Genomic DNA, 24,280 nt, shown 5'->3' with positions numbered 1-24,280 from the left:
GTGTCTGTGCGAAGCAGCCGCTCACCACTCATCAATCGAAGATTTTTGTGTTGCATTGTGTTGTATTTATGTATGCAGTTTATTTCTCTTGGTAACAAATTTGAATTTTGCTCTGTTTAGGGCTCCACGATTTGATTGAAAAAAATGCAATTATTTTTACACATATTGCATTTGTGATTCAAGCTGTGATATGTAACTATTAAATGCACCATTTTGAATTTAAATGTACTTATCTAGTCTAATGGCACATGGCACAAATAATGGCACACCTCAAAATCATTAAAAAAAAAATAAGTCACACTTATAAAATTATTGGCTAGGCCATGTCTATAAAAATACTTTCGACTTTATAATCATTTATAGGCAACTTGCGTTTTACACCGCAACAAGTTTGCATTAATTCAGTTACTTCAAACACTTCTCTATTCACCCAAAGCTTGTATTAAATCCCCTCAAGATACATGTTTCATGTAAATTTAACAGGTTTGCATGACAATTTATACATATAATCTTACTATTTGTATTACACCTCTTATGTACCTTTATACAGGGTGGGTGAAAATGAACTAGGCATTATTTAATGGCTATAGAGCTTGTAGCAGCACCCCATGGTGCACCACCCCATTTTGCTAGTGCGTTGCTACAGTAGACCAGCATTTCACAGGACATTGGCTGGGACGACACAGACCTCATAAATGGCTTCCAAGAAGTCCAGATCTCTTGCCATGAGATTTTTTCCTGTGGGGTTATGAAAAAGGAGGAGGTGTACAGGACAAAGCCTCGCACATTGGACGATTTGGAGGCACGAGTTCAAGAGATCCCAAACCACTTCCTTCAGAAGACATGTGCATTCCATCCCCAGCTGTTTAAGAGAACTGGTTGACTCCACCGGTGCCTACGTTGAAATTTGCTTTCATTTTCCTATGTAATAAAGTACATCTACAATTTGTTTTCATAAATTTGTATTAGAAATATGCACTTTATTACCGATTTTTAAAGCCTAGTTACATTTCACCCACCATGTAGGTCAAATGCCTGGTCAGCCGGAAAAAGCTTGTCTGCGCTAGTATTTCTGTTTTTCCATGGTGTCCTGCTGTTACCAAAAGCCATTTTCCAGTGTGTGTGTGTGTGTGTGTGTGTTTGTGCGCACACACAGTACAGTACATGGGTGAAATCTCACCTCAGTCGTTTGTAGGTCGCTAAGCTTCACAGTCCATCAGGACCCACCCCATCTGCTGTAAATGAACACAGATGGCCATCATTGTAAGACAGAATAAAGCACACCAATCTGGCCTTGTGAGTGTGTGTGTGTGTGTGTGAGACAGGGAGAGAAATAAGATTTAGCCTTGGTCTCTTTTAATTGAAGTTCCCTGCTACTTCTACACAAGCCTGAACAGTTTATATTTCATTTTCTCAGAATAATGCAAGATGGTGCTAGATGTTTTATCCTGGTATACATTGTCCAAAGATTCCTGAATGCTAAAAGGTCATTGCTTCGTCCTATGGGATTAGGTCGCATCCCAACTTGAAAGTTTTACATTGAAGAAGATCGGTGATCAATAGATTAAGGTCTAACTAACACTTTTAGTTTTTTTTTTTACAGAATTACTGCTTGCTAAAGAACCACTCTTCTGTAATCTGACTTATAAAACCTTATGGAACAAGGATTCTTCAAACAAGAACTAGTGTGAATGTTTCCCTCCTGCTCTGGTATTTAGAGTGTTGGTGACCTGTTTTCACACTCTGATGCTCATCATGTTCTCATCCCCTTGTTCTCTCTCTCTCTGCTTGGGTTTTCTTCTGACGATTTGGCAAGATGCAAAACATGATGTAAAATCCCACACTTTTCATCATTATTGGTAAAAATTAAGGTCATAGCATGTTTTAGCACCTTTAATTAAAGCACTCAAGGATAGCGGCAGGTTGTTAATTAGATGTTAATAAAGACTTAAAATATCAAACAAGGAGGTATGAGATGCTCTCCTTCGTTCTGTTCAAGTTATACATACTGTTGCTCAATGTCATCCACAGAAATCCAGGTTTGACTTATAGCTCTGTACCTTTAACAGAGACAATTTGGTACAATGCCAAATAAATGCCACAATTATCAATTACAGTTATATGCCATTAATCAATGCCACAGTCAGCTTTTAGGGATAGAATTAGCCGGTTCAGTGTTTTAATTGAATGGATTACGAATTATCACGCCATCTGATATTAAAAATCAATCAGAATGTATTTGCTTTGAAATTTCATTTTGAAATATAGATATGTAATTATTGTAACCTAATTAAAATGTACTGTATTAACTTTTGCAAGTTGGAAAGCTGATATTTCTTCCTTCCTTCATTGAGAAAGCAGATTTTTGCCATTTGCTGTTAATTGCTGGATTCGAGTGTGTTAAGTGAAGTGCTCTGGAAATCTCATGAGTAAATTATACATGTGCAGTTCATGTAATGGATGTCTCGTGTAGCCTTCCTCCATCTGGACTTTTATGGTATTAAATATACAAATCCTAACAGCAAAATTCAACTCAAATGAATATCATCAAAACGTATTTCACCCAATTAACAGCTATAAATGAATCATCGTTGAGCGGTGTCTGATACAGAAGGTGTGTTTCCCACCTTCAGCAATGCACACACTGAAGAGCTGATATTATTAACCAGGGGTGCCAAGTTTTAACAAAATTTCCAGTCCAACTACATCCCACACGAAATACCTTAACCGAGCCGTACAAAATTCAGGCACTGGAAAAATGAAGCACATTTTAGACATTACATGGGAAACAAGGTGGTGCACATTTCTGATGTACAGAGATGATCCAGTGGATCACAAACCCTCTTTAAAGAAGAGCTTCTGTACATCATGAGCACACTGTTTATACTTAGTGTTTAACTTGGTTTGCAGATATTAAGCCGACTTCATTCTGATTGTAAAAAGATTTTTGACCACTTGACACAATACTAACTCTGTATAACTGGAAATACAAGTTAACAGGACATCTTTGTTTCAGTTTCACCATTCACATCAAATTAGGTATTTAATCACATTTTGAGTGATTTAAGTTATGAATATTTCCAGATTCCTGCATCAGTAAGCTCCATATTTTTACCAAGTTTATTACTGTATAATGTCCGGTTGCTGAGATATGGTCAGTGCGAGTTTATTTACCAGTAGGACCTTGGAAAAAAAGGTCAAAATCCCTATTTTTGTGATGATTCCAGTGATGTATAGGAAAGAGGGAACCGTCAAACTCAATTTACACCAAGTTTTCCCTGCTACCTCTAAAACTAACTTCTACTAACTACACTTCTATGTTTTTTATAGTGAAACATGCATGTTGTTATATGACAGCTGGAGCAAACAGCTTGGATAGTGTTCATTAAAGTGTTTTTGGGTTAGAGATAAACTTTACCAATTCTGTTAAAAAATCAAGAAGATAAATCATGTATCAACTGATTTTGGCTGAAATTGTAAATTTGATACATTTGATACATTTGATACATTTGATACATTTTACACACTGTATAGCACTACCTGTAGTTCAACTTTATACCTGACTTGATATGATGGGTCACATATTGTGTATTTTTGTGCATTGTGCATCGTTTCTTGTAGGAAGCAGACACAGATGATAACCAGGGCACTTTGGACTTTGATGAGTTCTGCTCCTTTTACAAGATGATGTCGACCCGGCGAGACCTGTACCTGCTGATGCTCACCTACAGCAACCATAAAGACCACCTGGATGCAGACGACCTGACACGCTTCCTTGAAAATGAGCAAAAGGTGACACATTACGGGTTTTCAGCTTTGGAAAATGTGCTTTCAGGAGAGGCAAACATGTGGATAGCATTGAAGTGTAGAAGGAGCACTAGAAGGTCTTTGTATTTCCAGAGATTTCCCTCTACTGTGAAGCTCTTTGGCTTTTTTTTCCACACGCAGCCGTGACTCTTGATTGCTGATGGCTCAGGAGGAGTTTTTTAAAATGAGATTTCTGTTTGATTCCCTCCTTTGCTTTCTTGTTCTCTGGCTTACTCACACACAAAAACCCAGAGATCCTCTATGTTACAGCAGCCACACACTATAAACTCATCCAACATATTTTTATTATTATTTAGACTTTTGCATGGGTGTTATTTATACTGGTGACATTCCCCACGGTCGATATTGTCCCGACTATTTACTGAACGTGTAGACTCTTGAAACATTTTCCTCCAACATCACTAGGTGCATACTGAAAAGTGACTTTTCCTATTCCTTAACGCATAAAACAGAGAAACTGGATTTTTACATATCATCCCCTTGGAGTTATAAGGTTCTAAACTCAATATCTTAAAACTGCTCAGAATGCAGAACTTCCCAGAGGATTTCCAATTTCAGTCAAACCACAGTTTTCACCTTGCTGCAGTGTGTTTAGGCTGAAGCGAACACAGCATTCACACCACTGAGGCAAGCCCGAGAAGCTGAGCCGTTTCTTAATTCCAATGGATAGTTTTATTTGCAGTAAGAAACAGTTCATCCCTGAATGAACACATTGAAATGATTGCAAGTTGCAGAATTTTTATGTAGTTTATGAAGTTTTTCTGTCTCTGTAGTACTGTTTTTCCCCTTTAATTATGTGTCTTGGGAGAACTAAACCAAAACCTAGCAAACACTAGACTCGGCAATGGAATAATGCATGTGAATGCAGACAGACCGGATGGCTATGTGTCTCTGTGTCTCCATGGGGTTTGCATGGTTCTCCCCGTGCTTGGGGGGTTTCCTCCAGGTACTGTAGTTTTCTCCCACAGTCCAAAGACATGCAGATTATGCTAGTTGGCATTCCCAAATTGCCCGTAGTGTGTGAACAAGTGTGTGCCCTGCGATGGATTGGCACCTCGCTGAAGGTGTACCCTGCCTTGTGCCCTAAGTTTCCTGGGATAGTCTCCAGGTTAAGCGGTATAGATGAGTGGGTGGGTGGTTGGGTAAGTGAGTGAGTGAGTGAGTGGGTGGGTGGATGGGTGGGTGGGTGGGTGAGTGAGTTTAAGTGAGTGGGTGGATGGGTGGGTGAGTGGGTGAGTGAGTGAGTGGGTGGGTGAGTGGGTGGGTGGGTGGGTGGGTGAGTGAGTAAGTGGGTGGATGGGTGGGTGGGTGGGTGAGTGAGTGGGTGGGTGGATGGGTGGCTGGGTGGATTGGGTGAGTGAGTGGGTGGATGGGTGGGTGGGTGGTTGAGTGAGTGGGTGGATGGGTGGGTGAGTGAGTGAGTGAGTGAGTGGGTGGGTGGGTGGGTGAGTGAGTGGGTGGGTGAGTGAGTGGGTGGGTGAGTGAGTGGGTGGGTTTGAGTGAGTGAGTGGGTGGGTGAGTGAGTGAGTGGGTGGCTGGGTGGGTGGCTTGTGAGTGAGTTAAATGAGTGAGTGAGTGGGTGGATGGGTGAGTGAGTGAGTGGGTGGCTGGGTGGGTGGCTTGTGAGTGAGTTGAGTGAGTGAGTGAGTGGGTGGATGGGTGAGTGAGTGAGTGAGTGGGTGAGTGAGTGAGTGAGTGGGTGGCTGGGTGGGTGGGTGGGTGAGTGAGTTGAGTGAGTGAGTGGGTGGATGGGTGGGTGGGTGGTTGAGTGAGTGGGTGGGTGAGTGAGTGAGTGAGTAATAATATTAGACACACACAAAATCTGTTTAGAGATCAATTTTATTTGATACATACAAGTCGCAATCTGCATAAATATATTTGGACGTAGGCTATAATAAATTGAAAGAATAGTTTAAACATCATATACTGAAGGGGATTTCTATTGGTTTTGTGTTCAAACATTTCTTCAAACCTTCCCAGACATCAACATCAGTGTCACGCTTAGTGTTAGTCCCCATTCTGACTCAGTATTTTGGTCAACTGGTCCCCTTTCATGAAGCGAATGGAGAACTAAATTGGCCAAATCCTGTCTGAGGCCACAAGCTTGCAAACAACACACAGTGTTTCAGTAAATTAACACTCATCCCTGCTGTGTTGGACATGGCCAGATGTTGACAGGATGGAATGGAAATCTGATTGACTAATACAACCAATTTAGGGCCCAGCTGCTGGCCTGACCAACCTGATTCCAGAGCCATTTGCATGTGATGGTGTTTCTCAGTAGGATTATGTGCATTTATTTATTTTTGTTTGTTTTTCACACTTTGATCAAACGAAGCACAAACTTACAGTTGTATAGCGTGATTATGTCCTGTGTATGTGTCTTTCAGATGTCAAATGTCACAAAAGAGCATTGCCTTGAAATCATCGCCAAGTTCGAACCATGTCCTGAAAACCAGAAGCAGGGGGTTCTGGGAATTGATGGTAAGATGAGATCTGTTTTTCCTTAGAGAATATTTTAATAACTTTGATAAACAGAAAGTTGGTTAAAGATGTAAGTGAGATGTTCAATAAGTCCAAATTGAATTTAGATTTTTAAATCAGGCTGCTGTAACCTAAACTGCCTCGTCCGGTCCAGCGCTAATTTAAAAACTTTATTTGGCAAATCCCCTAGTCTGCAGTGAGGGGTTTGTAAATGATAAAGTGTTACTTTCTAAACGTGATTTAATTGAAAACTTCACAGACTTAGTCCTCTTGGACCTAACATCTACCTACCCTAGATACTACTGTAGTATGCAGATGCAGTAGATAATATATAGTAGATAATGTACAATCTGTAATTTATCAGCCTTCTCTGAGGTTAAAATGTTTATGCAAGAAATAGAAAAAAGTGCATGCATTTATTCTGCAGCATAATAGATACGTAACTGAATAAATTGTTCAGATTAAACAGATAATGTATTCTAAATAGATAGAATAAGAGAGAGAAAAGTTGTGCTATTAGTGGGTTTCTTCTGCATCTCCACCAAGTAATGGCCTGAAATATAAAATGTGTTTTTTTTTTTTTATTATTAACATTTACATTGCACATTTGTTGCCCTTTTTGCCCTTGCAGGCTTTTTAATGTAAAACTGAAATGAAGTGATAGACCCTAGTTTGACTCACCGCAGCACTGCATCCCAGCTTCATAAAAGACTCTGTTAGCATGTCTATGAATCGCTTTGCTATTTATATAAAAGGAAGCCACACACTATAAACTCTATAATCCATAATTCCCTAATCTTGGAAAGACATACTGCCTTTGAAATATAGTTACTTACTTACCTAGCAGGAATTTTTGTTTGTCAAAAATATTGTGACAAAGTTCATTTGGCAGTGTTAAAGATGTTAGGGCATTGCTGAGATTTGCTTGCTTTGGATAGGTAGAATTATCTAGAATAATGTCAAATCAACAGTAACAACATGAACAACCCCAATACCATTGTTTGCATTCCTTTATATTTACTGTACATACCATTTATTTTTAATATTTGACCTGAAATACATCCATATTTTCATCATTTTACCGGTATTTTTTTTCTTTTTAATAACCTTTTGCTTCACTTCTAAATCAATACTTCTACTGCAATCACTAGCAATGTTTTTTCTGCGTTTGGGAGCCATGATGCACTTCACTGTAATAAATCCTACGGAAAATTATACAGAGAAATAACACTGCTCGGCTAAACAAGAGACACAAGATACTCATGTTATGGTGTTCAATTTTCAATTAGTGTTTAACAGTTTAAGGGAGCACGGATGCAATGCTGTCAAACGTTGTGCCAATGGAATATTCATAAAAACAATGCTGTCCTAATGTGTTTTGGCTGAACAACATTGTAAACTCATTATAATTACATGACAACGTCGTATAATGTTAGGGTTCCTGCTGGGCAACCACAAAAGATTTGTATCCAAGGAACTATACAGAAAGTTCAGTTGAATAAATGTTTTGTTCTTTTTTTGTTTGTTTAAACAAATTTTAAAAACAAAACATTTATTCAACTGAACATTTTGTATAGTTCCTTGGATACACATCTTTTGTAATCAGCATTTAACCTGAATGCTGATTTTCTAGACCACACCCACATTTGTTGTAAATACAGACCCAAATGGAAATTCACAGGTGGTTCTATTAACAACTTTAGGATTTGTCTTGATGGGACAAATTCACACCTAACCTTTTACATATGATCGTGTGAATCAGCTCACGGCTAAATCCTCCACCTTAGGTTTTACAAATTACATGCGAAGTCCAGCTGGAGACATCTTTAAACCCGAACACCATGAAGTCAACCAGGACATGACTCAGCCTCTGTGCAAGTACTTTATTGCTTCCTCACACAACACCTACCTGATGGGGGACCAGCTGATGTCTCAGTCCAGAGTGGACATGTATGCATGGGTACTGCAAGCAGGCTGCAGATGTGTGGAAGGTCAGTTTAAGTTAGAGAATGAGCGGTAAGAATTCAGAGCATAAATTAAACATAAATAGTAAATGCATTTTATTATAATATTCAACCGCCTTTGACTTTTTCTGTGTTTTTGTGAACTTGGATTGAACTGTGATTATACAGTATGTCATGGATCTTAAAACAAATAGCACAGTAAAAGGTTTTTATATATTTGATAAAATTATGTACAAATTAGTCAGATTGTAACAAGACAATATATGGAAAAGTTCAAAGGGGGTCAACACCTGTACATTACGGTGGAATGATAAAGATTGGTCATTTAAAGATTTTAACCTGAATGCTGATTGGACTGAAAACTACGGTATGTTATCTTCCAGTGGACTGTTGGGATGGACAAGATGGAGAGCCAATCGTACATCACGGCTACACTCTAACATCCAAAATACTTTTTAAGGACGTCATTGAAACCATCAACAAATATGCATTTGTTAAGAACCCGTAAGTCTAAGCACAGTTCCCTATCTTTATAATGGTGTGTAGAAAATCAGTGTTTGCTTGCCTAATTCATACCGTAGTGTAAACAGTGTGCATGTGTGTGCGTGTATACGGTATATACTACATCTTGAGATTTCATTAGCACCAGCACTGCTAAAGGTGATAATCCCATCTAGATGCATGCAGTCAGGGCTCCTGGAGGGTGTTGTAAACAGAACACTATTTTTAGACGTCTCTCAACATCTTTTTACTGCATGTCAATTTCAACTCATGGCTTACTGTTACGGATCTGCTTCAGTGCCTTATTTTGGTGGGACTGCTAAACATACAGTAGCTTAACAGTTTATTATATCACAACAAGATTTAATTCATGCAAAATGTTAAAAAGAATTGATTATTTTTAGGGGTGGGAGATAACAGAGTGCATGTACAGTACTCTGATACTGTATCTAATGTAAGCACATATTCACATATTTTTATCTTTATTCGAATAATTTTATTGGAGGATACTTTTTTTTTACTTTTATTCTACTTAAAATCGCAGCTTTTTCTATCTGTACTTTTACTTAACTGTGCGTTCCGTTGCCTAACCACATTGGGGTGTAATCGCGTGACTTTTACTCAAGTACACAAGTAAATGGAGGACTTCTAATTTTGCCTTAGTAATATTTGCCATAGGGTATCTACTTTTTTGTACACAATTTTCTACTTTGCCCACCTCTGATCATTTGCTAAAACCAGAAGCTTTTTCTTTTGTTTAGTTGTCCTATCCTGGTATGTAAGAACTGCATGACAGTTAGCAGCTAACACACAAATGTGTTCCTGTCTTTGTTTTCCCTTTACAGGTATCCAGTGATCTTGTCTATAGAGAACCACTGTAGTGTTCCCCAGCAGAAGAAGATGGCTGAGTATCTGGTGGAAATCCTGGGGGAGAAGTTGGACCTTTTATCAGTCAAAGCTGACGAGTCCGGACTCCTGCCTTCACCAGATTCCCTCAAGGGCAAAATTCTTGTCAAGGTCAATTTCAGTTTTTTTCTCAAAAAAAAGTGATAATTTTCCAGTAAAAAGAAATGCATGAAAGTATGACATGACAGCAAAAAAAAGAATAATAGGAGATATTCGAGAGGGTACAGTAGGTGTCTTCATTTGAGCTGAGTTTTTGAGATCAACTTCTTTGACATTTCTGGAGGACCATTGTAGTGTACAAATGTACGTTCACATGATATGTGGAATGATACAGTATGTAACATTAACAGCATGTAAAATCCTCCTGTTTGTGCACCTTTTTGTTGCTTTTATGCACTAAGCAAAAATGGCAAAAAAGGATTTCCTTTTTTATCTCATTATACATCAGAGCAATTGAGGGTTAAGTGCCTTGCTTAAGGGCCCAACAGGGGGAACTTGGTGGTCGTGGGGTTTGAATCTGGGACCTACAAACCGTAGTCCAGTGCCTCAACCACTAAGCCACCCCTGACCCATTGCCCTGCTCTGTGGTGCAACTGCAGCTGCATTGATTCATCCTTACTTCCAATTCTAAAATATACAAATACACACCAATCAGCCCTAAAATTAACAAATTAACATTTATATTTACCAGTAAACTGGTGACTAGGTCATGGGCACCCAAAGGTTTATTTATGCATGTGGAATCTAAAGGCCAGTCCGTCTAGTCTGATCCCACAGAAAACAATGCATCACAACGTGCCAAAAAAGGCACCAGAACATTCAGGGAAACACATAAGGATCAAGGCCACTGACCCATGGGATAGGACACAGCACCCAATGGATCCGCTGCTGACATCCTGGTGCCAATCACTACAGCATACCCTAAGAGCTGGCTTTGAGCTACAAACAAGTACAACTTACATAATATGCGGCATGTAATGTTTTGTGTTGTGATGTTATGACACACACACACACATCACTTGTTCAGGCCAATTATGAACTGAAGTGACGTACAGTACAGGTAGCTGAGTCTGAAGAGCTGTCAGAGGTAGGACTCACAGACCATATTTCTACCTCTGGGGATTTCCCATTGTTTGTCAGTGTTTAGTGGTATGTTATCTCATTAAAAAAATAAAATAACAATATTAAAAAAAAACACACATACACATTCGAATACATGTGTATATAAACACATATACAAATATATATAATTCGAGCCTTTTTGAGCCTCCCCGTGTTATTATCCTTCAGTAGTATCTATAATGAGACTCTTTCATTATAAAGCTTCTTTCATCTTTTCCTACAACTGCATGCCTTCACATGGCAGCTGATCCCAGACCAGTAAGAAATCAGGCCACAGGAGTGATGTGTATAGTTTAACATGGAGCCGGTACTATAATTGGAAGCTGGCCGGCACTGGCCAAAGGAGAGTTGGCCGAAAACTGGGCCAGTGAACAGTATTGACAAATTGCTCGGTGCTGGCACTGGGTCAATGAGCCGACACTCTCCAGCTGCCTTCTAAAAGCCACAGCTCTTTTTCTCTCTGTTGCTTGCCAGAGGCCTCAGCACAAGCCCAGGTTTGCATATCGCTGCCTTTTCATGCATATGCATGTATTATGACGCTAATTACCTTGCTTATGTTCTACTATATATAATAACAATCTTTATTTCCGCCAGATTAGACAACCAGTAGATACTTAGCCTGCCAAGAAGCCAGAACGGCTAGGAACGTTTATGTAATATTATCCACACCATTTATTAACCATATACTTGGCATACAGTACCATAAATCAGGAATTGGACTTTGCACAGATTTCCTGTTTCATCATAGTAGGAAGGAGCCACAAAACAATCCAGAATAACTGAGAATGATTAACACACTTTGTTGAATCTAAATACAGTTAAAATGAATAGTACAGTCGCATGCAAAATGGTGGGGGGAAAAAATCATGCACAGTTATCACTCTGACGTGGCAAGCCTTGTTAAAGATTTTAAAATCGATTGCTTTTGACACAAGCAGCGCTCCAGACTCTTTGCCGAATTGATTGTTGCTCTTTATTACTGGTATCCATCACCTACCTGTCCTTTTGTTAAACTCTCCACAGACCAGCGCTCAGTCTCACCAGGCAGTACGGAGCAGCGCTTTTATGGGTCTGTCAATCAAATGATTACTGATAAGTAAGTCAGAGTGGAGACAAGCCCCCTGGGGTTTATTCCCCAGACTTTGAGACAGCAGGCCTGCTCAGATTTCTCAAGTCAAAGAAATTGTACCATATTACATAACACTGTTAGTATCAAAGCCCATGCTGATGTTTTTTTTTTTCTTTCTTCAATTATTAATTGACACAATGGCGTTGAGATTAACAGATGTTGTATGGGAAAAAAGTAAAATTTTTCCAATCTTTCCTTCTTCAAACAATCCCAAACTTATGGTTGTGTGTACTTTGTGATGTTCAGTAGAGGCCAGACCCTTGATATCGAACTTGTATCAAATTGTATGTTTTTTTGTTTTTTATTTTGTTCTTTATTTTGCAGGGCAAGAAGTTGCCCCCGAACATTGATGAGAATGCAGAGGAGGGTGACGTGTCGGATGAAGACAGCGCTGATGAGATGGAGGACGACTGCAAGCTAATGAACGGAGATGTAAGTTCCATGGTTCCTAAAGCGGGTTTTGTTCTTCCCAGGGTTTCATTATTTGTTGGCAAAGCATGCCATTTGCTCCAACAGGGTGCCTGCAGGTTTATCAATCATGTTGAAATGCGCATTTCTAATACATTTTAAGAACATACAGTACTGTGCAAAAGTCTCTAGTGTGACAAAGTTACCAGAAGAACTCATATTCTCCAGCAAGCTCAGTAAAACCTAACAGCTGTTTTCTTATAAAACTGCACAAAATCTGTGTCTTAAACTCCTGATTTGAAGCAAATTTGAGTTTTCACTCCGAATATTGCCTGTTTATTTTATTACTCTTTATTGCTCTTTATAGAAGTTTTTTTTATGCAGAAATGTTTTCAAAAGCATCTTTTGCTTATTCCATATTTTTGTATGTGCCCAAGACTTTTGCACAGTACTATGAGTAAAACAGCTGTTAGGTTTTACTGAGCTTGTTGGATAATACGAGTTCTTCTGGTAACTTGGTCACACTCGCTCCTTTCTATTTTTATGCAAATCCCAGGATCATACATTAGGTTTTTTGTTTCCATCTGAAAACTGATTTTTCTTGTACTATATATTTTTTTTCTCTACAGCCATGCATATATTCTCCTGTAATGTTATATATTCATTAATTTTTAAGTTATATATGGAAATACTGAATGATTTTTGTACCCAATTATGCAGACATAATAGACATATATAACAAAATTGGTACAGCATATAATATGGTGCCTAAGACTTTTGCACAGTTCTGTATGTACTCTTGTTGGTTATATAAAGTAATAGCAAGACACTCTGCTAACTTTTTTTCACATAATCCATATTCCATCAGGCAACTGTTTAGAAACAGCTGATAGTCAGCAGTGTTCTCTGTGGATGATTAAATTAGCTATAAAATGCGCTGGCCAAGACCCTGGACCTCCTACTGACCATCTTTTTTAAACATCCTCTGTAGACATTACATGCACATACACGATATGTTACATTTACATGGCATGTTGCAGACTTTGCACAATACACACCCCTCTGTACAACCTTTGCTTTGTTGCGTTCAGCATAGGCTTAATGAAACATATTTTATTTTTTTACTCTTAATGTGTGTGTGTATTTTTTTTTGTACTTCCCGCTTACTTTTATGTCTACATTCTAACAGTTTGCACCACATTACCCAAACAAATTCCTTGAATGTAAAGTGCCATTTTAAATTATTTTCCCCCTTTCCGATTTTTTTTTGCATATTTGTCACACTTGAATGTTTCGAGCATCAAGAAATTTTAATATTACACAACTATAAACTGTGTAAATACAACCTTTTTAAATGATGATTTCATTTATAAAGGAAAAAAAGCAGTCTAAACCTACATGGCCCTATGTGAAAAAGTAATTGCACCCTTACTAAATCATGAATGAACTGTGACTACGTGATTGACATGTAAAGGGTTAAACTTTACTTTGGGAGAAACTTGGGACAGTGTTGCCTCTTCCCAGGAGTGGGCGGCCTACCAAAATTACTCCAAGAGCACAATAACAACCCTTCACAGAACGAGTTATTTGGTTTAGGGGCAATTACTTTTAAAAAAACTGCATTTGAGCATTTGAATTATTTAAGCATGAAAAATATACACAAAATAAAAAAAATTAGGCATTGCACATGACAGGATAGCACGAACTCACAGCTGAAAAATCTTAATTCAATTTTCGAAACAAATAGTAAATGGGAACTAATTCAGGTAGGACTTGTTGCCACATGGTCATTTGATAGAAGTGATAGGGATCATTTGATCCAGTCATTTGTATTTGTGTCATACCTAATTAGCATAGAAATGAAAACATTTCTATTCATATGACAATGATTAGATGATGTATCAGTCTGTCAAAGGAATGAGAGGAAATATCATACAAGGGAAAATTTACCCAAAATAAAGATATGTTTAGTGACCGAGAAATGAAATGAAAGTTGCAGAAACAGAAAAATCTGACAAATTGTGTAAGAAGCATATATATATATATATATATATATATATATATACACACACACATATTCCTGTACATACAGTACATACTATACATACTATATATATATATATATATATATATATATATATATATATATATATATATATATATATATACACACACTGTATATATATTTTATATATATATTTTTTTAATGATTTATAAAAAAAAATTTGAGGAGGTGTGAAATAGGAGGGACAAGTCAAAACATGATCAAAGCTGTCAGATATTTCTATCTATACTCTTTGTTTCTTTCTTTCTCTCTTTCTCTGTCCCTCTCTCACACTCACACATACACACACACACACAGACACACACATACACACACACACTTGAGCTGTACTTCTCCATTCTTGTAACCATACGAGGAGCATTCAAATCAAACCGGGACTTTTGATTGTGCACAGTAACAGAACACAGTTATAAGAGTAAAAACTCCCCTTATTTCTCTATATAATCCCCAGTTATAGTAATGTACTTATTCTAGTGTTTCATTAGTGCTTAGATACCATTATCATAAAAAGTTTTCTGAGTATTCCAAAGCCATGATCAGATTACCTGCTTCATGTCTGAAACTCTGGCCTCCCAGGAACTCAGGTCAGGAGGTCAGGACTGTAGGAGGGATGTGGTAATAACTCTCAACTAAGTTAATGTAATGTGCAAGTGGTGTTCGTGAAAGTTCCCCCAAAAAATGTCAATCAGTTCACGAGATGGTTCATTTCAAGTCCCGGTTTGACTTGAAATCCCCTTATCCATAATTGCACAATTAATGATTTTTTTTATAGCTAGTTGAGCATGTATATTTAAGGGACTTTGTATAAGCAAAGACATTATTTAGGCTTAGACCTCAAAAGCTGGATAATAATGCATGACGCAGTGGCTTTGCATGTTCAGATCCATAATTTTTTGCTATCTTTAGGGTCCTATTACTCAACACTAAAAAAAAGCCATACACATATAATTAAAATGATTTAGGCTTTATTACCTTTTTAATACCGTTAATGCTTCAGAATGTTTAGTTTGATGTCGTATTTTGACAAACAGTGTTTACAGTGTTGTACTTTCAGTCTAAAGCTTTGTTGATCCTAATCTCTTTGAACTGTTGTTTTTTAGTATGTAACTCAATTGGAACGCTCGTTTCATGCAGCTTGTTGCGGTACAGACTGGAAACAGTACCGTCTTTCTACATGCGTGTCATTTTATTTAAAGAAATATCACTTCAGTGCTTCTACTTTTGTCTTTATTTTCAATTCTCTTTGAAACACAGCTCAAAGTGAACTGTCTGGCGTGGAGCCCTCTTGCCTCATTTTTCCCCCCTTCACTGCTTCTCACAGTTATGAGCTGAAACACATTTATATGATAAATATTTCAAAAGGAAGCACTACTCCTCCTGACAGCTGAGAGAATCTTTTCTGAGGTGTTGGAAAGACGTGCGATAAAAAAAAAACTCTGCAGGTACCAATAGCATTGTTTCCCGTTTCCGTGTGTTTTTCTGCATTGAGCTTGAGCTTAAAGTTCAGATTAATGCTTTTTAGTTTTATAGACAGTATACAGTAAGTAGGCACTTGGAGGAAAAAAAAATCTGCTCCATTTTTTTTAATTATAGTTTACAGTTAATATGTTTTTAGCCCAGCATGTAAAATGTAGACGTTTTGGGCGCACATGGTTTGTCTGCACTTTTGGAGGAAGCACTTCAGTGTCTATTGGCTGTGACTCTTTCTGTGTTTTGTAAATCACAACGTGTAGAGCTCTAGGAATTTGGACAGGTGGTGCTGTTTGGGTGGGGAAAAAAAGAAAAAAGCACCCAAGCAAAACAGACAGCGAATGCTGCACATGATTCTATTTGTGCAAGCGATAAAGCACACTTGTTCTAAAAGTAGCAGCTCGCAGAAACAGGTCGCTCGTCAGCCGAGTCTGCCACCGGGGCCAATTCAGCTGTAAATCTGCCAGCTTGGAGAACATCTCAGAGGGGATTCTTATATTCATTCATACATAAATTCACTGCCAAGTTGTCAAGGAAATAACTAATCTTCCGCCAGATCGGATCTTCTCAGGCTGCTGAATACAATTAATATTCAAATAATATTGAATATGCCAGGTCTATTCGGTTAGAGGAACGATTTTCTATCTACTGTTTAAGCCAGGGAGAAAACAAATATGATTGCAGTGGACCCGGAGCCCTGTCCAGAAACACTGGGTATGAAGTGGGAAATCATTGTGGCACATGTATTCACACTTTCGTTCACACTTATAGGCAATTTGGTGTATCTCATCCACCTTCCTGCATGCTTTTTGACAGTGGGAGTAAACAAGCGACTCAAAAGAAATGTAATTTATAACCACAATAAACTGTATAAATGCTTATAAGGACTAAACACTTACTTGTCAATGAAACAGTCCAGTGCAGTAAACAGTACAATGCTGTGCAATGCTGAGCATCAAAAAAGCACACAGAGAAAAAAAAAGGGGGAAATGAATGACACAGAGAAAAGAATCAGAAAAGATCTGTGTGTACTGCGTGCTTGGTGGGTTTCCTCCGAGTAATCTGGTTTCCTAACAATACATTTCAAAGATATGCAGATCAGGCTAACTGGCGTTTAAAGATTGGCCGTTGTGTGTGAGTGAGTGTGTGTGTGTCCAGGCTTGTACCCTGTAATAGATTGGCACCTTGCTCATGGTGTACCCACCTTTTGTGCCAAGTCCCCTGGCATGGGCTCTAGGCCTCTCGGGACCCAGTACAGAATAAGTGGTAGTAATAATGTCGTGTTCTTTATATAGTTTGTAAAGGAACGATTCAGACACGTCACATCAATACCGTAGAAATCCATAATTCTAATTAAATTTTGATTATAAAGATAATTATATCTGATCATTTTGATTCGTAAATTTTTGATTCGACACATTTCATACTCATTTCAATAATTTACCCCTGATCCTGTAAATCTGCTTTTTGGCAATAACTACTGGTAAAAGCACTATACAAATAAAATTGAATTGAATGATCATAATTAAATTTAAAGTCACATCCATAATTCTGATAAAATGTTATATATTTTGGGATGTAAATAGTTATATTGTATAAATTGTAGTTCACCCACATGATACCAAGTGGTACACCTACAGTATAATGCTGAAACCGCCCACATACTCTAGGTAGCACTGAATCTTTGACATGAATTAATTAGTTAATATACCGTTCCTATCTACTGTACAAGTGCAAAATCCAGTTCAAATAAATAGATTTTGCAGCCAGCTTGTGATGCATGGAAGTGATGTGTGGAAGTCAAGTCATCCTAGGAACAGTGATTGTGTGCAAAAGTTAATATCCTGAGAGAGACTTAACTTACATGTTTGCACAATTGATGCCAACTGAGCCAGTAAAAAGGTCATTATTAACATAATGCACACTTAATATCTTTACTAAAAGTCTTTAATTAGTGTTATGCACACTTTTTGAAGTCTCTAGCCATGCCTGTGTAATTATTCTTCATAAATTACATGCAACATGCCTAGTATTAAAAAAAAAATAAATGTTCCATTCAAGCATATTCATAGTCTGTATGACCGAAATGGATGCTTTTGGTCTTATTGACTATGGCACACATAAACGAAAGTAGTTCTAATGATAATGCAGATCAACAAATACATTATTTAGCTTTTTCCATTGTGAAGGATGGCAAAAGAGATTTTACTTACGTGTCAGTAAATTTGCCAAGAAAATATTGTTATTTAAAAAGGAATTTTATTAAAATTGCGCTTTCTTTTACACAAGATTGCCACGCTTGACGAAACAAATTTTATTTATTTTTATTATTTATAATAATAAGCCATCTTTGCTTATTATTATAAAGGGGTTCCAATAATTCTAGATAGAGCTGTATGTTGTTTTCTTTATATCGCCACTCGGCACAGGCAGAGTGTGAACCTAATCTGTCATTTCTCCCTCTGTGTTTATAATCTAGACATCCATGAATAGGAAGCAGGTGGAGAACGTTGCAAAGAAAAAGCTGGATAGCCTGATGAAGGAGTCGAAGATCCGTGACCGAGAAGACCCGGACAGCTTCACGATAGCAGCGCTGCCTCCTTCAGGAAAGCGTGATGAAAAGCCCACAATGAAGGTGAAAGAGTTTAGGCTTTTATTTACCTGCTCTTCATTCTGCTTTTCCTTTCAGGGTCTTTGTGCTTCCCTAATTCATTGAGCACCTCTTAATCTTCAAGCTTCATAAAAAAAAGACACATCCTGCTGAATAGACGATTACAGAAAATAGCATTCATGCCTAAACAAGGAAGGAGTCTTTTGTTTTCTCCTCAGGGAATTTACTGACCCCCAGCCAATATGCCTTGGCCCCTCTCCAGCAGATCAGTAACCATCTTGCTCTGCCTGAGGAGATAATTACTGCATTAGCTCAAACGTGTTATAGTGGGACTAACAATCCAACATTCACAAGTGGCTCACACAGTTTGCTCTACATTCATTTACAGTCAAGTTAAGATGCAGAGGTAATTCACAAGGATGTACCATAACATTTTAATATGAGTCTAAAGAGGAACTGAAGACATCTCAAACTATGAGGGATGTTCAGGTCAAATCTAATTTTTTTTTTTGGTTGGAGGTCACCTCGGACGTTTCTGTGAACATTAAGCATGTCAATGCCTGATCCTTGAAAAAAACTTTTTAACCATATAATTATTCATAAGCAAAACTTGCACATTACATGAACTCAGTTGGGAGTTACTGCCACATCCCACGTAAAATCACTCCAAGCTATTTCCACATATTTGGACCATTAAAGGAGTTCCTGGGAGGCCAGCGTTTCAGAGGCATCCAGTCCCATCATGGCTCAGGTGTACTGAGAAAACATTCAGCCTTGATGGTATCCAAGCACTAGTGAAATGCTAGGAAAAGTGTGTTAGTGTAGAGGGATTATATAAATAAATTAAGGGAGTTTTCACTCTCATAACTCTTTTGTCTTATATTGCACAAAAGTCCTGGTTTGACTTGAACACCTTAAAAATACCACTTGGGGATTAATTTCTGGCTTGCATAAGTGATTCAAAGTGTCAGAAATACTATGAAATGGTCTATATTGGTGTATATTAAATCATTAAAATTAAAATAATTAATAAAATTGTTTATTCAGAATATATCACTAAACGCTCATGTGAAGCATCTAAACCACATTCATCGTGTGTTATTAGCAAGGGCAATAGTGCCACTATGGCAACACCCTTTCACTCACATGCTCCATTAGTCACAGCACAACTCACAATTAGCTAATACTCAGCTAATATAAAGCGCATGCAAATGATCGTTAAATTATCGTTTTTTTTTTTTCCTAACCCGTTTATTCTAAGCTGCTTACAATTGAAAATCATAGATTTAAGTGCTGGAATGTGTAGCTACTGTATAGTGGGTATGAAAAGAAAAATCGTGAGGTGACGGATAAACACTAACCTGGAGATATAGCCATAATTTCTGTGACAGTTACGTAGTCAGGTCGAGTTGCCAGCTCAACACCTGATTGTAACTGATCACTTGGGGTGAAGGAGCTTGTTCGGGGGTAGCAGTCCAGTGGCATTGGGGCTCGACCTGGTGACTTCCTGATCAGCATTCCAACACCATAACCACCGAGCTACCCCAGTCCCCCAAAATGCGCATGGGCTTATCAAACTGAAAAATTAAATATTATAATAATTAAATATTAACTGGACAGTTAATGTTAAAATCTGTTTAAACCAGTTATACATGCCATCCTGCACAGCATTTTGTGTAAAAGGCATACCACTTGAACTATACTATACACTTCTATAGATATTTACTTATAACTATGGCACAAGTAGTAAAACAGATCCTACTGTAGATCCTAAAATTAAAAAATCATACAATTCCATGGTTTCTTGCAACTTTTGTGCCCCATAGGCTGGTTTTTGGTCTAGATGCTGTGTAATAACACGGATCTGAAGCAACACAAGCTAAGAGTGACCTCAAAATGTAATTTTTAGCACAGTCAGTAAGCGGAAAAGGTGAACATACTGATTTATTGAACACATCCTTCTCTGCAGCTGTAGCCGCACATTTCTGGGCATCTGGTTGAAGCTCTTAGTTATGCCTCTCTTATTCATAAATCTCGAACTTAACTTATTAATGTCAAACTTTAGTAAAAAAACACTTAATCAATCCTTTAATCAGTCCAATCGTGTATCTTCGCTAACTGTGAGTGATGATGTGTGTGGTTTACTAAATGACTTCCCATCCCTCAGGTTAATGAGTCAGCCTTATTTGGATTGTTGAGTTTTTCCGACACAGTGGCAGATTAAATCTGGAGTTTCCAGACCACTGAGGCCACCTTGAGGCTGAAAGGTTTAGTACCAGATTTTTTAAATGTAATCTCAAGATTATCTGCTTTGTTCCAAAGCCTTATTGTATGATAGATAGTGCATTCAACAAAACATCACATGTGCACTTCCATTTTCTTTACTTAACTTCTTCAACCTGGCCATGTTATACCGAAAAAAAGGCAACATAACCTGTTTTGTCATATTTTTAGGCAAAAATTGGATTTAAATGGAAACCACATTGTATATTATTTATGTAACACTGAGCTAATGATTTATTTCATAAAAGAGATAACACAGTATATTATTTACATGATACTGAGCTGATGGTGTATTTTATGTGTCATAAAGGGATAATTCACTGTAATTTATTTGCATATTAATAACGGGAAAATGGATTATAATTGTCATTAAGAGATAATGCATTTAGTTTCATTTATGTAATACTGAAGAGGTATTTATTTTATGTATTTCATAAATAGATAATACACTTATTCAATAATAATACAATACACTTATTATTAGCATAGATGTGTTAAAGAACTCATGCACTATGTTACCAGAATACACTCACCTAAAGGATTATTAGGAACACCTGTTCAATTTCTCATTATTGCAATTATCTAATCAACCAATCACATGGCAGTTGCTTAAATGCATTTAGGGGTGTGGTCCTGGTCAAAACAATCTCCTGAACTCCAGTCAGAATGGGAAAGAAAGGTGATTTAAGCGATTTTGAGCGTGGCATGGTTGTTGGTGCCAGACGGGCCGGTCTGAGTATTTCACAATCTGCTCAGTTACTGGGATTTTCACGCACAACCATTTCTAGGGTTTACAAAGAATGGTGTGAAAAGGGAAAAACATCCAACTGATTCAAGCTGATAGAAGAGCAACTTTGACTGTAATAACCACTCGTTACAACCGAGGTATGCAGCAAAGCATTTGTGAAGCCACAACACGCACAACCTTGAGGCAGATGGGCTACAACAGCAGAAGACCCCACCGGGTACCACTCATCTCCACTACAAATAGGAAAAAGAGGCTACAATTTGCACAAGCTCACCAAAACTGGACAGTTGAAGACTGGAAAAATGTTGCCTGGTCTGATGAGTCTCGATCTCTGTTGAGATATTCAAATGATAGAGTCAGAATTTGGCGTAAACAGAATGAGAACATGGATCCATCATGCCTTGTTACCACTGTGCAGGCTGGTGTTGGTGGTGTAATGGTGTGGGGGATGTTTTCTCAGCACACTTTAGGCCCCTTAGTGCCAATTGGGCATCGTTTAAATGCCACGGGCTACCTGAGCATTGTTTCTGACCATGTCCATCCCTTTATGACCACCATGTACCCATCCTCTGATGGCTACTTCCAGCAGGATAATGCACCATGTCACACAGCTCGAATCATTTTAAATTGGTTTCTTGAACATGACAATGAGTTCACTGTACTAAAATGGCCCCCACAGTCACCAGATCTCAACCCAATAGAGCATCTTTGGGATGTGGTGGAACGGGAGCTTCGTGCCCTGGATGTGCATCTCTCAAATTTCTATCAACTGCAAGATGCTATCCTATCAATATGGGCCAACATTTTTAAAGAATGCTTTCAGCACCTTGTTGAATCAATGCCACGTAGAATTAAGGCAGTTCTGAAGGCGAAATGGGGTCAAACACCGTATTAGTATGGTGTTCCTAATAATCCTTTGGGTGAGTGTGCATAATGTAGTACTGATCGTTTATGATAATGTAAGTCACAAGGTTTCATCACATTGTCTCTGCCCTGTTTTCAGGGGAAGGGAGACGAGACCACAGACACAGGAGACGAGTCCAGCCCCAGCACCAATAAACGTCCGGCCAGGTCTTTCATGGGCAGTTTCTCCAGACGGAAGGTCAGTTTAGGTTCACAAACGTACACTTTTCCACATTTTTTTCGGTCATGGTGCTGATGAGAGGGATTGACCAGTTCGTTCTTTGTTTTGTAGAAGAAGACGAGCAAAATCAAAAAGACGTCCAGTTTTGAGGACACAGACACAGACCAGGAGAGCTCCAGCAGTGCATCGAAAGCCCCATTACATCACAGCAGGTGGGTCTAAAATCCCTTCTAGTGTCTATACACCTGTCTGTGTGCGTACTAACAGACTATTGATTTTTTGCTGCGATTTTTCTTTTCCCTCAGAAGGAAGAAAACGATGAAGTTGTCCAGGGCTCTGTCTGATTTGGTGAAATACACTAAGTCTGTGGCCATGCAGGATCTTGAAACACAAGGTACACAAGGCAGGAATACATTGTACTTTAAGAAGAGGTTTTTATTCTTTATTCTGAAGGCTTATTTTTTTTTACAGTGTTTTGATATGGCACAGATCATATTTAATATCCTAATGTCCCATACATACACATACACATACACTGTTCATCATTATTTGGCTTTCAATTAAAAAATACCTAAAAGCTTATAGTTGGATTTTTCCTGCAGTCATTAATATGTTTGAGCTGGCAACAATTAGCTCAAGGGGGGGCATCAATTTATTGGCATACGTCAAGCAAAGAAAACAACTAAGGAGATTGTTGAAATTACTGGAAATGCGATTAAAAAAAACACTTTGCAGAATAAATGTAGTTGGAAAAGAAATCATAAATAACCATGTTCGGAGATTACTTAAGTTTACACATGAAACGTCTTTGGGATGTGCTGGAAGTCACCAGTACATGATCTCGGCCAAATTATTGCAACTTTATTATAGAAAATAATTTTGTAGCATTGCATAAGGTTGTCGAGACAGTGCTATGGTGAATGCATGCTCTAATTAAAGCTAAAATCATTATAATTGTACAGTATATCTGACTGACACACATGCCACCTTTTTTTTTTTTTTTTTTTTCCTGGAATTGCCTTCTATGTGATGGAAAATGCATTGATACTTTATTGTATTGTGGTGTCAGGAGGCAGCAGCTGGTTGGTATCATCTCTAAGCGAGACCAAGGCTCACCAGCTGATACAGCAGAAGCCAGGCCATTTCGTGCACTTCAACCAGCGGCAACTTTCACGAATTTATCCCTCTTCCTACCGTGTGGACTCAAGCAACTTTAACCCGCAGCCATTCTGGAACATTGGATGCCACCTGGGTATGCATGCAAGTAGGCCAGGGTCAAAGCTGAGGTTTGGAAAAAAACTGCAAGATGACTGTTGTATACGAATGGATGTAAAGTACATCGCAGTATTTTTAGCTAATAAGATCAGCAGAAACACTATACATAAGATTTTGAAAAATAACAGCATTGACTTACAAGTAAAAGTGAACAAAGGACATTTTTAAAGGCCAACAAATATTATGTAATCTGATCACATTCACAACAGTTGAATCACATAACTCAGCATGACTCATTGAATCATGTAACTCAGCTAATAATTTTCTAGAATAATTTCCCATCAGCTCATATACACTAATTGTGTACTTCCGAGCAATGTTCCAATTACCATGTCTCAGGATGCTGAGCTGCCTAATCATCTCCAAAATTAAACTCCATGCTACTGTATAGTATGATGTCCT

At 38.1% G+C, this 24,280-nt stretch overlaps 1 protein-coding gene across 1 annotated transcript in view; it reads left to right on the top strand.

Annotated features, from left to right (window-relative positions):
* plch2a (phospholipase C, eta 2a) overlaps window positions 1–24,280 on the top strand; it is a 129,528-nt gene that overhangs the window by 94,377 nt on the left and 10,871 nt on the right. Inside the window, exons 6-16 of the mRNA XM_053504738.1 lie at window positions 3,622–3,792; window positions 6,219–6,312; window positions 8,100–8,303; window positions 8,660–8,780; window positions 9,623–9,794; window positions 12,259–12,366; window positions 18,357–18,512; window positions 22,523–22,621; window positions 22,715–22,815; window positions 22,909–22,997; window positions 23,673–23,855. Of these exons, the coding sequence (XP_053360713.1) occupies window positions 3,622–3,792; window positions 6,219–6,312; window positions 8,100–8,303; window positions 8,660–8,780; window positions 9,623–9,794; window positions 12,259–12,366; window positions 18,357–18,512; window positions 22,523–22,621; window positions 22,715–22,815; window positions 22,909–22,997; window positions 23,673–23,855 (1,498 nt within the window). The remainder of the gene's footprint in view (window positions 1–3,621; window positions 3,793–6,218; window positions 6,313–8,099; window positions 8,304–8,659; window positions 8,781–9,622; window positions 9,795–12,258; window positions 12,367–18,356; window positions 18,513–22,522; window positions 22,622–22,714; window positions 22,816–22,908; window positions 22,998–23,672; window positions 23,856–24,280) is intronic.

Source organism: Clarias gariepinus, chromosome 9, assembly GCF_024256425.1.
Source record: "Clarias gariepinus isolate MV-2021 ecotype Netherlands chromosome 9, CGAR_prim_01v2, whole genome shotgun sequence".
Lineage (NCBI taxonomy): Eukaryota > Metazoa > Chordata > Actinopteri > Siluriformes > Clariidae > Clarias > Clarias gariepinus.
This window is presented reverse-complemented; position numbering and strand designations above follow the sequence as displayed.